The sequence below is a fragment of the Pecten maximus genome, chromosome 2 (genome assembly GCF_902652985.1).
Source record: "Pecten maximus chromosome 2, xPecMax1.1, whole genome shotgun sequence".
Lineage (NCBI taxonomy): Eukaryota > Metazoa > Mollusca > Bivalvia > Pectinida > Pectinidae > Pecten > Pecten maximus.
Window position 1 is genome coordinate 42,881,341 of NC_047016.1, and position 16,780 is coordinate 42,898,120.

Below are 16,780 nucleotides of genomic sequence, written 5' to 3' on the forward strand. Positions count from 1 at the left end.
TTCTTGAAGGGGGTCAACTGTTTTAAATCTTACAATGACTTTTTTTTTAATAACCAAAATACCCATGGTAAAGATATTGGGTCAGTACTATGCTGGGACCAATGGCTACTAATAGACGGATCCATTGGATGACCGTGACCTACTTCCAAGGTCATGGAGATCAATTGTGTTCAATTAATTTTTTTTGCTGACATGGTCCGAAAGACCGTTGAGCTTATGGCATGGTGTGTCGTCCTTCGTCCGAAGTCGTCCTTTTCATCAACATCGCTACTTTTACAAATTTTGATATGAAATAAATCATATTATAGGTACATCTTTCATAGTGTTGTTTCTTATGAACAGCCGGATTGATTCTGATTTAATTTCGTTTGGAGGATTATTTGGTGAATTAGACCTTATACTGTATAAAGGATGAGAGGGTCTGCTCTCCGTGTAGCTTGAGGGACAGGGCCCAAGAAGAGGAAAGATGATTTTCTTTGAAATGGTTCTTCTGAAGTGTGGATAAGATATCTGAATAAAATTTCGTCAGCAGAATATTTGTGCACCATGAGCTGAATATGAATTTACCGACAAGTCTATTCTATCAGAGGTATTGGGTTGGAGCCCAATAAAACACCTTATTTTTTTTATTTTTTTTTAAGTATTTTTCTACGAACAAAACACTAAATACATATATTAGAGGGAACTTTTGACATCAACGCATGGTGCTGAAAGACTGACCGAAGCAGGGATGAAGTTTACAGGAATGAATCAGCGTGTTGTATGTCTGTCTGCCCGTCTGGCTGTTCACGCAATTTTGTACCGCCAACGCCGACGAGGATTATATATTGATTTCAACGACACGTTAAACACACGTTATTCATGTCATGTTCTATGTTTCCATGAATGGCATTAAGTTCCATCGATTTTACCATAGTTATTACCCTTGACGTGGTATGGCTCTTTCTGACACTACAACCCTGATAATGGATGATTATCTTGGAAACAGTTACTTGTAGGCTTGGACGTAAGCCACACATCTTGTGAAAAGTTTTTAGTGGTTCAAATGCTCGCAGGTTTTTGATAATGAAATCATATGGGTGAATTTTCGGCAAAAATTATGAAAGTTATATAGTTTTATGATACTTTTATTTTCATGGTATTTGTTTTTCGTGAGTTTGCGTTATCTTAGAAAATAACGTGAAAATGAAACAACTATAAAAATATCAATCTTTAAAGCAACCAGTTAATTAATTAATGCAAAAGACACGTGTTGATGACTCTTTAGTCGGGAATCAAATGCGTTCAAATACAGAAAGTGGTGAGAAATGTTTAATCGTAATTTAGATATGATATACAGGTCTCGAACAAAGACAGCTTATATTTAGATATTTCCTTGCATATTGATTTAGATGTAGTATAGAAACAATGTCAAACTTTATTCGGTTTTAGTTCTCTACTCTGCATTGGAAAAGGATAATTTTAGAATGAAAAGATGTCTGAATCCTAAATTTGAAAATTATGTAATTTTTGATTTTCTCGGAAATAAAGGGGTAAGAAATGAGGGCTTGCTATGCTTTATCGTAAGCAATTTTCGGCCACAATGGGAGTTAGGTACAGTAGAGCTAAAAAGGTTTTAAACTGCACCACACAGTCTAGGACTCGACAGTGAAGTGCTTAAATTCTCAATAGGTTTTACTAGCTAGAAAGTAATCCTCCCGGATTGACTATTCTAGATATATGATAAGTTATAATACTATGAAGATATTCCATATGATTAGCAATAACTTTGAAATTGCGGCCGTAAACAACCAAATCATGACGTCATGAATACCATCATAAAAAGGAGTCTTACACAAGCAATACCCCCTCAATGTTTTGCTCTCCATTTAGTATCACAAACTATAAATGGTAAGTTTTAATAACCATAATGCATTTATAAATAGCTGGCTGAAGTTAGCAGCTAATTCGTTATTCGAATCTCCAATCATATATTATAAGAAAAATATGAATTTAAGAAACCGAATTCCCATCCCGCTGCTGCAGCGGATTCGTTATTTGAATCCCAGCGTCAAAATGTCAATAAAAAGAAATATCAATTTAACATAAAGAACTGGATAACGCATCCACTGCTAACTTCAGCCTGCTTTTATAAATACTGATATCCCGATTGTATTACATACGTAACTTTTCTTGTCTGCAGTGATGATTGTTGATTACTGATGAACTGCACACCCCAGTATTTTGCAGTCAGGGCGATTTAGTACTTAAATCAATACTATGGAACTGCATGTACAGAAAGTGTGTCAATCTTCATGTGTTTGATTGTGTGAAAACTGAAATACATTAAGTGTTATTCTAATCTAAGCATTATTTCCGTCAGACAGGATTCAGGGTTTGCTGGTGTCCCACTCTCCTTGTAGCAAGTCTGTACGCCAATCTATATTTCGTCCTAACAACTGTTTTATCCTAGTTTTATCGATTTCGATTTTTCGTTTACCTGTATGTTAGTGTTCAGTCTGTTTTGTGTAATGTCCATTTGTCTAAGCATCACCGATAAAGAATTACAGGTAAACACGAGTAGCGTCCCTTGCCTAAAGAGGTACTGTCGAGATGTATTGGCAGTATCACAATGTCGAGACACTCTGTCGATTATAGCCAATTAGAATGCCATCCATTTTAAGATTTAATCTAATTTACGTGTTTATGTGTATATCAGGTTTGCAAGCTTAACCAAGTTTTGTTGTCCATGATCAATATATAAATTAAATGGCGTGACATCTGTAAGTTATATATAAATTGAGAAGACAAATAACAATGGGAAGTCTTTTATATCTAAGCATTATTTCCGTCAGACAGGATTCATTTATGGCATTATTTCTTTACGTAGACCTTTAAGTAAATTATGTCTCTTTTAACTCTGTAATGTCCACATCAACGTATCGAACATTTTACAATTGTAATGCAATGAAATGTATATTACATTTTGCGCTCCTGAAAAGAAATGGTTGAATAATTTACCTCAGATCTTTTGATTGTTGCTCAAAATTCACGATAATATACTGTCCTGTTTGACTATTAAAATCGGATAATATACCAACATTCAAACCATAGCTTTTATATATTTCGGTATATAGAATTTTACGGTAGTATGCAATTTGATTTTTATATTTCTGTCACTTCAACATAATCAGGTTAATGAAGATTAGCAAAAGAATGAAGATAATTGCGAATTTCGACTGAAAGGTGAATTGGATCGTGAGAGCTACTGGTCAAACGACACAGAAACATCGAAGGGTACAGTGATGCATGTATTTTCATATTTTTTTCATATTACGTCTTTTTGTTTCCGGAGTCAACCATGCAATTTATGATTGCGTTTCTGTTCCCTTTCAGTATATGATATCTATTATACCCTGTTATGTGTTATTTAATTTTGTGTACATGCTGTCTTTCCTAGACAATCTTTCCAGCTTCAATCTGTTTCGCTCTAGCTCGTATTGTTAACCCCTTGATGTATTCCTTTCTCATTATTCAATTTTTCCTTCCTTTAATCATGTCTGCAAAAGTTTCAGAAAAATCACTCAATGGTTGAAGAAAATTAATGTGAGCTTTAATGTTAGAATATTTTAAATCGCTATAATTCTGCTCTATTTTAATTGTCAATGAATATCCTAATTCAAATCCTTTCTCTGATCTTTATCATAGGGAGAAGCCACATAACTTTCAGTGATTTCTGGTATTTTTTTTTCTCATTTTCTTTATATTATGTTCTGTCTTTAAAGAGGATTTCCTTTTTAAAAACCGGTAATGTTATACGCATTTCCACTAGATCACTTCTGTAACCCAGAAAACTGTCAGAATGTTAAAATACAGACTGCAATTGTCCAGATATAAGGAAGAGTAAATTCGAAAGAAAAACAATATCTTCAGTTATAAGCTTACCTTCACTATCAAATGATGATTTCTTGTCCTGAATGTGCATTGGCAATAAAACAGACAACAACTCGCACAGCAAAGTGTTAGACCAAAGGTTCCTGATTACGCTATAGTTCATACTCCTCTGAAGACGCCTCACGGACTATCACAGTTGACCTCGAAGTATTGATATCGAATTATGACCTATACTACAGCAGAAAGTATTTTCGGAAGGAGATGACAAGTTGTACGCCAGCCATCTGTTTAAAGGTAAAAATATTTACTGAGAACAACTTCTCTTCTGTAGTGCTTCCAGTTACTGCAAAAATGCTGTTTGTCTGCTTTTTTTAAAGCTGAAATGTATTTGCATTGAATTTTTTTATACGTAGACTTCAAACCCCATGCTTACTCCTTCCCGACATTTCATCTTGGTTTCATATTGTTTATTGGTATTGATATTTATTGTTTTCCTCAATCAAATATAAGGATGTGGACTGTAGATGCTGTACTGTTAGGATGTTTTTTATGCATCAGTGAACTTTGACAGATTAATGTAACTGTAATTTGGGGTACTTCGAGTACTGGCCATAGAAAACGGTCAAAAATCTTAAGTCAGCTTAGTCATAATTTAATCTAAAGTTTCTATCGCGAAAGACGCTGAAATAAGTCAACCACTTACACGTACGCCTATAATATGCAGAGTGATACTGTCTTGTCATGTAAATAAATATGATTGATAGTATACACGAGACCAACACAACAAGAATCAATATTTTAAACATTTTTATTTATCTTTCGTTTCGAAATCCCTTAATGTTTTTGTTTTTGCTTTCGAAACTAATTCTTCTAAAATCTGCCTTAAAAATATGGATATAAACGCCATGATCGTTTGTCACCGTAACCTCGCTTATCCCAGAAGCCTCTTTTAAAGTCGTTTTGATGTGTTTGTTTGTCTTTTTTCATGGCAGTATTCTCTGTGTCCAATACAGTGGGAACTATGCTTCTAAAAACAGATAAAAGTCCGGTGATTCCACTTTCCGGATCACTGGTTTCTCGTTTATCGCCGTATCCTCTTTTATCGCCGTATCCACGTTTGTCCCAGAATCCTCGTTTGAAATCTGATTCCTGCATAAATCTACCTTCTCTATCTTCAAAGTGTGTTGACCGAAATTTTATTTGTGAGTCGTCTGATTGGTCGAGAATGCTTGCTTGGCACCTCCCCCAGAACATCGCTATGGTGATGACCAAAACGCACAGCCAATGGGATACATCAGCCTGCAAAAAGATAGTGCAGGAACATATACAGTACATGTAATTGTTTTCCGTTTATTGTCAAACATTTAAAGCATTTTAAAGGGACATTCTGCTCAAATTGAAAATGTTCTGTCTGCTCTGTCCCTTTAATAACACTTTTAATGGATTTTCTTTTCAAATGTCTGTCCTTTTTATGTTCAGTTCGTACAAGCGAAGTTGGTGGAAATATCCCATACAATTATAATATAAGACCGCATTCATCACGTGATGGCAAACAGAGTTGGTCATCGGCTAATGAAATATCGTGTAAATATGAAATTTCACACATAGATAAATTTTGTCTCCAAGTGTCCATTCTTACTTTCTCTGGCTTTATGGGACGGTTCAGTGTTCAGCTTGACCAGAAAAAACTACCCCGATCTACAAGTTTTTTGGTAGAGTGATGATGTAAATCGAAAGCGAGGCGACATCAAAAACAGAGTATAGCAGGATTTTTTTTTCGGAACTTAACGTAACGTGGCATTTAATAAGGAATAGACATAATCTTCAATTTGTTTTGTTAATTTTCTTGAAATCTGTCATTTACTTCAGCGAAGACTACCTTTTAAGCAAGACTACAAATGATATATATGCGCATATGACACGTTATTGGTATGCATGAAAAATCATTTGTAGTTAAATAATAACCACCGATAATGACTTGTTGCTGTTCGGGAGGCGCCATATTTGTTTGTGGTCATAGCACAAGCGCAAACCTATTGTAACGTTATCGGAAAGGCGAACATTTGTAAGTCAATCTAGCTTATACTCTAGAAAATACTATATTAATATTATAAAAATCATCGTATGAAATCCATGAGTGTCCAAACTATCCCTTTAAAATCTTGATCACTATTGCAATCGCTACATTTTTTAACATTTCGCATTGTTGGACTAACATTCTCCAATCGGTGACCAAGTTTATTGCAATACCAACATTACGAAATGAAGGGAAGCAACTCTGTTTTATCACAATGTTAGACTACATGTGGTCCCTGTGGAAACTCTTAATGGAGGCCAGGAAAATCAAAATAGCTTGAGTAGGTTTTTTTAATGTAAATGGGAAGGACATAAAGCGTTTAATTTGATCAATTTCGTGGTTTTGTATATTGATAAATTTTAAAACAACATTGATTTCAGGTGGCTATACTGTAACTATACTGTAACTATACTGTAACTATACTGTAACTATGCTGTAGTTAAGCCGCACTTTCTTAGCTTTTATATTTTCGTTATGTTTGATACATGTTGTATATGGAATTGAACTTTTAACTGAAACTTGTTTTTTTATGTTAGATTGAATTGAACTTGCATATGAATAATGTTTTATATACCAAATTGGATTGAAGTTGCATATAAATCTTGTTTTATACATTAGATTGATGCAACTTGTTTTGTATATTAAATTTAATTGATCTTGTTTATAGATAATGTTTTGTTTATTGAATCGAATTGAACTTGCATATGAATCATGTTTTATACATTAAATTGGATTGAACTTGGATGTGAATCATGTTTTATCTATAAAACTGAATTTAACGTACATATGAGCCATGTTTTATTTGTCATTCTTGTCATTTTTACTACGCATTCAATTTGTTGCCATATCATATCGTATCATATCCAATAGTTCGCCTGCTAATATTCGGTCGAGATTTCTAATCATGATAGTATTAATTTCATTAGGAAATATATTCATCTTTAAAACAAACAGATTGAAAAATGCTTGCAAGCTATCGAAACCATTTGTTCCATTTGTGAAGCAAAAAGTGAAACTTCAATCATCCATTTCTAAAGGGGCATATTCTGAGGGACAGGGGATGTTTTTTATCTAGTCTTTCCTAATATCATCTGCTTATCGTTAATATTGGAACATATTAATAAAAAAAACGTATATATCTCCAATATAGTCAAAATATATAAAATGTAATTCACATTACCGGGGTCAATACACAAGAACATAGAGGAAGCAATGAGAAGACAAAAAATGTGTGAATCCAGGTTTTTTCTTGTCCGACATGTAACCCGGCAACACATGTGGCAACCGACATTATATGTAGCAATATGATTACCTGACCACCATTTTTTTCAGCAAATAACTCTGTGATTATACGAAGAACTTGTCTTTTCATGAAACAGTCATTAGAATTGAAGATATGGGGCTGGTATCCAGTATATAATATAATACTCCACTTATATTTTTGGACCGTTATGTATGTTTGTATTTGTATTATCATCAAAGCACTTATGTAATAATAATTGTACAATAAAAATGAATCCATTTGAGTTGAATTATCAATGTGAACTGGAATAAGAACACACGTGAATTTGTTAATTAAGTGTTTCTTAATGCATACACTTACATCCACTCGAAATATCATGCATACAGTGTATATGGTATTAGGGTAGCATGGAAAACAGATCCACACTTTCAAAGTACCAACACTTCCGTGTAATACATAAACATATATATATGTTCACACAAAAACCAAATACACATATGTAATTATAGGTTCTAATATTTGGATTTATGATACATATTTGGTGCCGTATATCACGAGTGTTCGAGGTCCGGACAGAACAGGTGTGTTCAAGGTCCAGACAGGACACGAGAGTTCGAGGTCCGGACAGAACACGAGTGTTCGAGATCCGGACATAACACGAGAGTTCGAGGTCCGGACAGAACACGAGAGCTCGAGGTCCGGACAGAACACGAGAGTTCGAGGTCCGGACAGAACACGAGAGTTTGAGGTCCGGGCAGAACACACGAGTGTTCGAGGTCAAGATAGAACACGAAAGTTCAAGGTCCGGACATAACACGAGAGTTCGAGGACCGGACAGAACACGAGAATTCGTGATCCGGACAGTGCACGAGTGAAATAAATAAACTTAATGTAGAAATACAAATGATTGAATGAAAAAAATAAAATTATCTAGACTCTTGCTCTGAACGAAATATATTATTTATAGTGACAACTCGTCTGTTAGATGAACACTTGGACCGCAATGTACATGATACGAACTGTATAACTATTAGAAAAACGAAAGTGTAAATTTACGACAGGCTGTCCATATCTCCTACCTTCGGATCAACAACACTTACTGTATCAGATCTATTTTTGTTTAATCAAAAAGATATACAATTTACAAACACAAATAATGAGAGAAGACAGGGCAACGAATTCACAGTTAATATACCTAGCCTTACACTGAGATATGTACTATTTGTATAACTTTTTTAAGTCTGTATGATATTGACCTGTCACTTCGATATCAAAACATCTCTTTAGGGGCCAAAAAAACTTACAATACTAGTAAATATCAGTTACTTGACTTAAATAGTTAAAATGATTGAAAATCGTTTTACATAAGTATGTCATATTTTACTGAAAAAAAATACTAAATTAAATTCATATGACCAAAGCCATTTAGTCTGAAAGTAAGCAATTCAACCAAAATTAGAATTAATACAGATGAAATATGAGAAATGACACTGAAATACTTACATTGATATATGCCATGATTTCTGTGAAAAAATACCAGTTTCTCCGTTGTCACTTTCCTGTGAAATGGTCGTTCTAATTCACTCTCATGCTTTACAAAGCTTGTAACGGAATTCCGGATTATATACGGATCCGATTCTTTGAACCTCCCACAAATGCCACTTGTCATCGGAGATTTTCGGATTTTCGGATTATCTACAGAGAACTGTTATCTCGTTTCCTCATTATTAGAGCTTTATCCATCCCAGCCCATCACACGCCGAGCTAGTAATGAATATGTTACGTAGGGAATTCTGATAGAATTTTCCTATATCTTTCAGTTCACATAACCTTTCTGGAGAAAAAGAACATGTATCTTGTAACCCGAACAATTTAAGATACGAAAGGACTAATTAATCCAATCAGAAATTTAAAATTATATATGAAATAGTTTCACTAAATGTTTTTTGTTACATTATGATGTCAAGAAAAAATATTTTAATTTTCGTTTGAGATAAGTGAAATAAAAACCTTTTAAAATTCGTATTTTGTTTGTGTGAAGCTGACAAATCATTACGTACGATGTATTTGTTATAGGACGAATCGAGCGAACACGTATCTTTACAGTGTCCAATAGTATTGTTAACCCTCTTTATCGCTGATTGATCTTAATAAAATTAGATACAGACAATCTACTCGAGCTTTATTAAGACAAAACGAATTCAAAAATTAAAAGGACGGTATCATTATCTGTTATGTAAGTATTGTTTTCTAGAATGTCTTATATATGTCCAGAGACTGGATATCTGAAATATTACACACGTTTGGTTTATAAAACACATATGACCTTTTATACAGATCTCATATTCATTCATACAGTTTTTATCCAAATTTTCAGAAAAATTTTCCAATATGTCGCGGATATAAAAACCAAACTGAATATTATGCCGTTATGTAAATGTCACTAGAACGTTTCCATGGATACTAAAGACAGGGTTGTTTACAGTAAATCCAACAACATGATGTATAGATAAAGAGATATACAGCATTCTATCTAAGACAAAATCTCGAAAAAGTAAAGATTTTGACATATTTGCACGTTTGCCTAGCTTTTCTCTAGTGTTATTTGGTTTGTTATATAGAATTCCGTTTCATTTTTTTCTAACGTGCAACATCAATATAACGTATTATTCTATATACAATGCTATAAATAAATAAAAAAATAAATAAATGAATAAATAAACCATTCAATTCTCTTGATTAACACATCGAGTCTAACACAAAAATAGTTCACACGAATGAGATCTGAGTTAGATAAAGTTTAGTCTAGTTAAGGCTAATAAAGCTTACTTTAGTTTTCCGATATATTTGATCGGACACACAAATTCCGGTATACTATATTATATACACTAAAAGAAGTCACGCTATCCGTAAAACCTGACAGTCAGATCTGTACAAGGTTTCTAGACTGGTTTAGATATAAGAAATAAGGTGTTTTATGCCACCATAAGTTTGATTTCTCCGAGTTCACTACCTTTGGGTTTCATCCGAGACATCTTTAGATGGCGCGTGTTATCTTAAACACCTCCAGCATTTCTCCTCCAATTGCCCTTCATAATCTTTCCGGATATGAGAGATTCCCGAAACCTGTTAACTATTTGTCTGCCCTCCTATGGAACCGTTCCGGCATTTTAATGTTTTACCCTGTGTGAGTGTTATATTATGCATACATGTACTAAAGACTTACGAGGGCTGATTGATATGTTGCGAGCCTCATATTGAAGGATTTGAATTTTATCGGACATATTGTATTATTTTTTAACATAATCCCCTTCAGTATCTATACACTTTTGCCCGCGGTGTTTGAGGGACTCAATGTCACTTTTATGGAACTCCTTTTCTTGGCTGCTTGAAAGTCATCCACCTCATGTATGACTTCATCATTGGACTGAAAGTGGGTGCCTGGAATAGCTGTTTTCAGTTTTAAGTTTAATGTTTTCCCGTAACAGCCTCAGAAGTGAAGCATAGTATGTGCCATTGATTGCTGGAGATAATCTAACAGAATACCATCTGCATCCCAGGAATCCGAGGCCATAACCTTCCCAGCTGATGGAACAGTCTTTGGTTTCTTTGGCAGGGTAAAACCATGGTGCTTCCTTTGTTTCGCTTGTTGTTTGGCCTCTGGGGTAAAATGATGGACCCATTTTTCATCCAAAGTGACAAATCACTGAAGAAAGTTGGCAGGATCTTCCTCAAAAAGGTTCAGATTAGCACGCGATAATGTGCGCCTGGTTTGCTTCTAATCAACTTTCAGATGTCTTGGTACCCATCGGGCCGAAAGCTTTCTCTGTGCAAGATCTTCGATCAGAATGGAATGTACTCTTTCCTGTGAAATGCCAGCTCTACTTTATATCTTTTTGTGACTCTTCTGTCAGTCATAACAATATCATGAACTTTATTGACCATTTCTGGGGTTGCAATATTAACAGGCCTTCCAGGACGGAAGTCATCCTCAAGGCTCTGTCGGCCGTGCCTAAATCCCGCCACCTACCTTTTCACTGTAGCATATGAAGGGACTTCTTTCCCTAGTGTTGCTACCATATCATGATGGTATCCTTAGGTGTTAAACTGTTGTCTTTGAACAAAGCGCAAATTATTACTAATATTCCCAAATATTCATATTAAATTAAAAAAAAAAGTTGATCCAATATATTTATAAGCTGACAATAAACGTTATTTTAAAGCGTATTTAAATATCAGGGAGTTTAGATTAGATGTTTCATTCCAATCAAAGTAAGATTAATGATCAGATGCAGATGAAGTATAGCTGTGATGAAATCACCTGTCAGGATCTACGGACAGGGATTTTAGATAGAGATTACGTTTAGTGTAAAGAGAATATTTCCTGTTCATCTCGGTAGTCTTAAAACCAAAGCCCATTATCGATAGTTTAAGATGATTAATTGGTGTCGATGGTATAGTCTATTTGATCAAACTGTGCTAGAGAAAGTACATCGCTTTATCAGACAGGCGTACTCGTACACCATACCAGCAACCTTATCAGAGACAATCTTATCAATACAAACTTACTAACATCACGACACCCTGAAACGGTATTTGTCAGGCAACAGATCCATCAGGTATTCATGATCAACTGAATCGTAAATGTATTAAACAAAGACGTAGAAAAGAGAGATCAATCGTTGACAATATTTCGACCTTTAAGACAAGTTGGCCTGTTTTGGCTCTGTCCCTCAAGCCCTGGGGCTTGCCAGTTATTTTTAATGCAAATTAGACAAATAATGCTCACAAATGTGATTTCCTCATATGCTACTAGTAAACTGGAGTGGAGCTTACCCCCTCTCCGAGGGGTGGATGGTGGGGGTGGTTTGGTGAGGGGAACGCGAGACCCGCAGGTCATCAATTTTATAATTTTGATAAAGCACCTTAGGGCCCTCTATCTATGTTTTTGTTTTTGCTTTCGAAACTAATTCTTCTAAAATCTGCCTTAAAAATATGGATATAAACGCCATGATCGTTTGTCACCGTAACCTCGCTTATCCCAGAAGCCTCTTTTAAAGTCGTTTTGATGTGTTTGTTTGTCTTTTTTCATGGCAGTATTCTCTGTGTCCAATACAGTGGGAACTATGCTTCTAAAAACAGATAAAAGTCCGGTGATTCCACTTTCCGGATCACTGGTTTCTCGTTTATCGCCGTATCCTCTTTTATCGCCGTATCCACGTTTGTCCCAGAATCCTCGTTTGAAATCTGATTCCTGCATAAATCTACCTTCTCTATCTTCAAAGTGTGTTGACCGAAATTTTATTTGTGAGTCGTCTGATTGGTCGAGAATGCTTGCTTGGCACCTCCCCCAGAACATACGGTTGAAGCTTACCATACTTGTTAGATAGCTGAACCATGCTTGTTTGATAGCTGAACCATACTTGTTAGATAGCTGAACCATACTTGTTAGATAGCTGAACTGGGCTTGTTATATGGCTGAACCATACTTGTTTATATGAAGATCTGTTAGACTGATACTTGTTTATGCGATAGCTTGAACCATACTTGTTAGATAGCTGAACCATACTTGTTATATAGCTGAACTATACTTGTTATATAGCTGAACTATACTTGTTATATAGCTTAACCATACTTGTTAGATAGCTGAACCATACTTGTTAGTAGCTGAACTTGTTATATAGCGACAACTTGTGATATACTGAACCAACTTGTTATAGCTGATACTAGACTATGTTAGATAGCTGAACCATACTTGTTAGATAGCTGAACCATACTTGTTATATAGCTGAACCATACTTGTTATATAGCTGAACCATACTTGTTAGATAGCTGAACCATAGTTGTTATATAGCTGAACTGGGCTTGTTATATAGCTGAACCATACTTGTTATATAGCTGAACCATACTTGTTATATAGCTGAACCATACTTGTTATATAGCTGAACCATACGTGTTATATAGCTGAACCATACTTGTTATATAGCTGAACCATGCTTTTTATATAGCTGAACCATGCTTGATATATAGCTGAACCATACTTGTTAGATAGCTGAACCATACTTGTTATATAGCTGAACCATACTTGTTATATAGCTGAACCATACTTGTTATATAGCTGAACCATACTTGTTAGATAGCTGAACCATACTTGTTATGTAGCTGAACCATACTTGTTATATAGCTGAACCATACTTGTTATATAGCTGAACCATACTTGTTATATAGCTGAACCATACGTGTTATATAGCTGAACCGCGTTCATTAGATAACTCTCTCTCGATGGTTGAATCACACGTGTTAGATAGTTGAATCGCGCTAGCTGAATCACGCTTGTATACTCTGTAAATCGTCATTTCTTATTTTATTAACTACTTCGCCAAGGTGGACATGGATATTTATTCAACCTAATTACCTCCCTTTAGGATAATATGTCAAATGCGGCTGCATCAACAATGAGCAAATTTTCCATTGTCAACAACGGTTTGACACGTGACACGTTGATGGGATCAATCTGAATTAGTATAATATTGTCATAGTAGCCATTATAAACAACAGGTCCTCTTACTAAGATTATTTAATACGATAAGGACAAAATCTTTAAAGATATCTCATAGAATTTTTGTTCTTGATACATATTTACATTGAAAACCTTCAAATAGCGAAAGGAGATTACGACCAGGTGGTCCGGCAGAGTAAGCGTATTCTTGTTCAGCGAAACCTGTCAAGCGAATCTCGGTCAAATCCGGTTTAAGCCACATTCTTAGAATTAAAACTAGGATGGTGACAACGGAACTTCTATGCAAAACACTAGGACGAGGGTTGGGGAGAGGGCGAGGGTAGGGGAGGTGGCGAGGTAGGGGAGAGGGTAAGGGTAAGGGAGAGGGCGAGGGTTGGGAAGTGGACGAGGTTTGGGGAGAGGACGAGGGTTGGGGAGAGGGCGAGGGTAGGGAAGTGGACGAGGTTTGGGGAGAGGACGAGGGTTGGGGAGAGGGCGAGGGTAGGGAGAGGGTGAGGGTAGGGGAGGGCGAGGGTAGGGGACAGGGCGAGGTTTGGGAGATGGCGGGGGTAGGGAAGAGGGCGAGGGTTGGGGAGAAGACGAGAGTAGGGGAGAGGACGAGGGTAGGGGAGAGGACGATGGTTAGGGAGAGGGCGAGGGTTGGGGATAGGGCCAGGATTGGGGAGAGGACGATTGTTAGGGAGAGGACGAGGGTTTGGGAGAGGACGAGGGTTAGGGAGAGGGCGAGGGTAGGGAGAGGGCAAGGGTAGGGGAGAGGGCGAGGGTTGGGGAGAGGGGAGGGGAGATTGCGAGAGTAGGGAAGAGGGTGAGGGCTGGGGAGAGGGAGAGGGCGAGGGTTGGGGAGAGGGCGAGAGTAGGGGGAGAGGACGAGGGATGGGGAGAAGACGAGGGTTAGGGAGAGGGCGAGGTTAGGGGAGAGGGCGAGGATTGGGAAGAGGACGAGGGTTGGGGAGAGGGCGAGGGTTGGGGAGAGGGCGAGGGTTGGGGAGAGGCGAGGTGAGGACGAGGTTGGGGAGAGGGCGAGGGTAGGAGAGAGGGCGAGGGTTGGGGAGAGGGCGAGGGTTGGGGAGAGGACGAGGTTGGGGAGAGGACGAGGGTTAGGGAGAGGGCGAGGGTTGGGGAGAGGGCGAGGGTAGGGAGAGGGCGAGGGTAGGGGAGAGGGTTAGGGTTGGGGAGAGAGCGAGGGGAGGGGAGAGGGCGAGAGTATGGGAGAGGGCGAGGGTAGGGGAGATGACGCGAGTAGGGGAGAGAGCGATGATAGGGGAGAAGGCGAAAGTAGGGTCGAGGGCGACAGTAGGGTCGAGGGCGATGATAGGCGAGAAGGCGATAATAGGGGCGAGGGACGATGGCGAGGTAGGGGAGAGGGCGAGGACGAGGGAAGGGGAGAAGACTAAGACGAGGGTAGGGGAGAGGGCGAGAGTAGGGGAGATGGCAGGGACAGGGGAGTGGGGATGCTAGTTATCCGAGTGTCTTTTGATCATCACATTTCCGCCAGATTTCGGACAGAATGTCGGTAGGTGGAAAGGGTCTCGGTGATATCGAAAAAAACATGAATTACCGACACCAGACGGTATCAGGCCACGGTTCACTTCAGATATGAGGGTTTAAAAAATACATACATTTCGTCACTTACCTTAACACGATCGTTCATGAGTAATATGATTACCTGTTAAGGTTGTTTAGACAAATGTATTTCGTCGTCCGTGACGTCTAGGGGACACAAGTCACGCGACGTAAAGACGAGAATATGGTTAAAGCAAAGCTGTCACAGCGCAATTGAGTTTATTTTTTTCACGTTCACGTTTATTCAATAGTAAACCCTCTCATTCTGGATTGATCAATATTGTAAATTATGTACGTCTCTTTTGTATTTTGAACTTGGTATGAATCTTCCTGATAATATTAATAATAATAATAGGCTTTATTTAGTCTTGATTACATATTGAGTCAACGAGTCGTCTTACATATGGTCAAGTAAAATGTACATTATTTACAACATAAATATATTATAATATATAAAAGAATAAAGTTGAAATGTCCATGTGACGGTAAATAATAATAAAATAAAAAGTCAAACACAGATCTGCTGTCTCCCTAGTACTTTCGCGGCTACATTGTGCCGCTCTTCAGGGGATTAATAATATATATATATACATAAATATGTAATACATGTAGCTGTAAAAAGTTAAGTAGTAATATAATGATGGCCAATTATCACAGTTATAGTATTTGAGATTGCCATATTGCACTAATATTCCAGTTTCCTTGTAGCCTGATCAATCATGCAGAGGGCTCTGTTTCTGTGTTGGTCATATCAACTCTTAAGGTCTACAGTCATCAGCATGATTGACCAGGCTCCACACGGATTTACCAATTCTAATTTGTACAGATACTTCTATCACAGTTTTGAGTTATTTCATCGAAAAAGTAGTATATTTCAATAGTAAAACAGACAAAACATATTGCATTACGACACCATAAAATACTGTTTGGTGCATTTGTTAAAAGATAAAAGACTTTTGCAGTTTTGTACATACGATGGTAAACTATTCCATATGTAAGGACCTTGGTAGGTAAAAGATCTTTTGAATATATTTGTTTTAAAAGATGGCATATACAATACATTCTGTGCTGATGATCTGGTAGTTCTTGTTTGAATTGCGGATGACAACTTAAAGTTATTCAAGTAACCTGGGGCCATATTGTTAAGGACTTTGTACATCAGAATAGAGTTGTTGTACAAAATCCGTTTTTTAAAAGTGGTGTATAAAAATCACATTTTAAAATAATCCTAGCAGCACGTTTTTGAAGTGTTTCAATTTTAGCAATGTGATTTTGTGATGCATTTCCCTATATGGTAGAACAGTAGTCGAAATGGGGATTAATGAAACAGTTGTAGTAAGTCAGACAAGATGATTCGGTGGGAAAAGGTCGAATACGTCTCATTTGGAAAATCTGGTAAGATAACTTTTTTGATGTTTCTGCAATTTGTTTGTCCCACGTTAGACAATCATCTATAGTAATTCCGAGAAGTTTTTCTTGTTTCACATTATCTACAGTTACATCG

At 37.0% G+C, this 16,780-nt stretch overlaps 1 protein-coding gene across 1 annotated transcript; it reads right to left on the reverse strand.

Annotated features, from left to right (window-relative positions):
- Positions 1-4,662: 4,662 nt before the first annotated feature.
- LOC117322163 lies at positions 4,663-8,782 on the reverse strand. The gene is made up of 2 exons (XM_033876933.1): positions 8,697-8,782; positions 4,663-5,172 (listed from the first exon to the last, which is right to left on the reverse strand). The coding sequence occupies exons 1-2, from the start codon at positions 8,709-8,711 to the stop codon at positions 4,756-4,758; spliced, it is 432 nt and encodes a 143-aa protein (XP_033732824.1). The 5' UTR covers positions 8,712-8,782; the 3' UTR covers positions 4,663-4,755.
- Between the last annotated feature and the right edge of the window lie 7,998 nt (positions 8,783-16,780).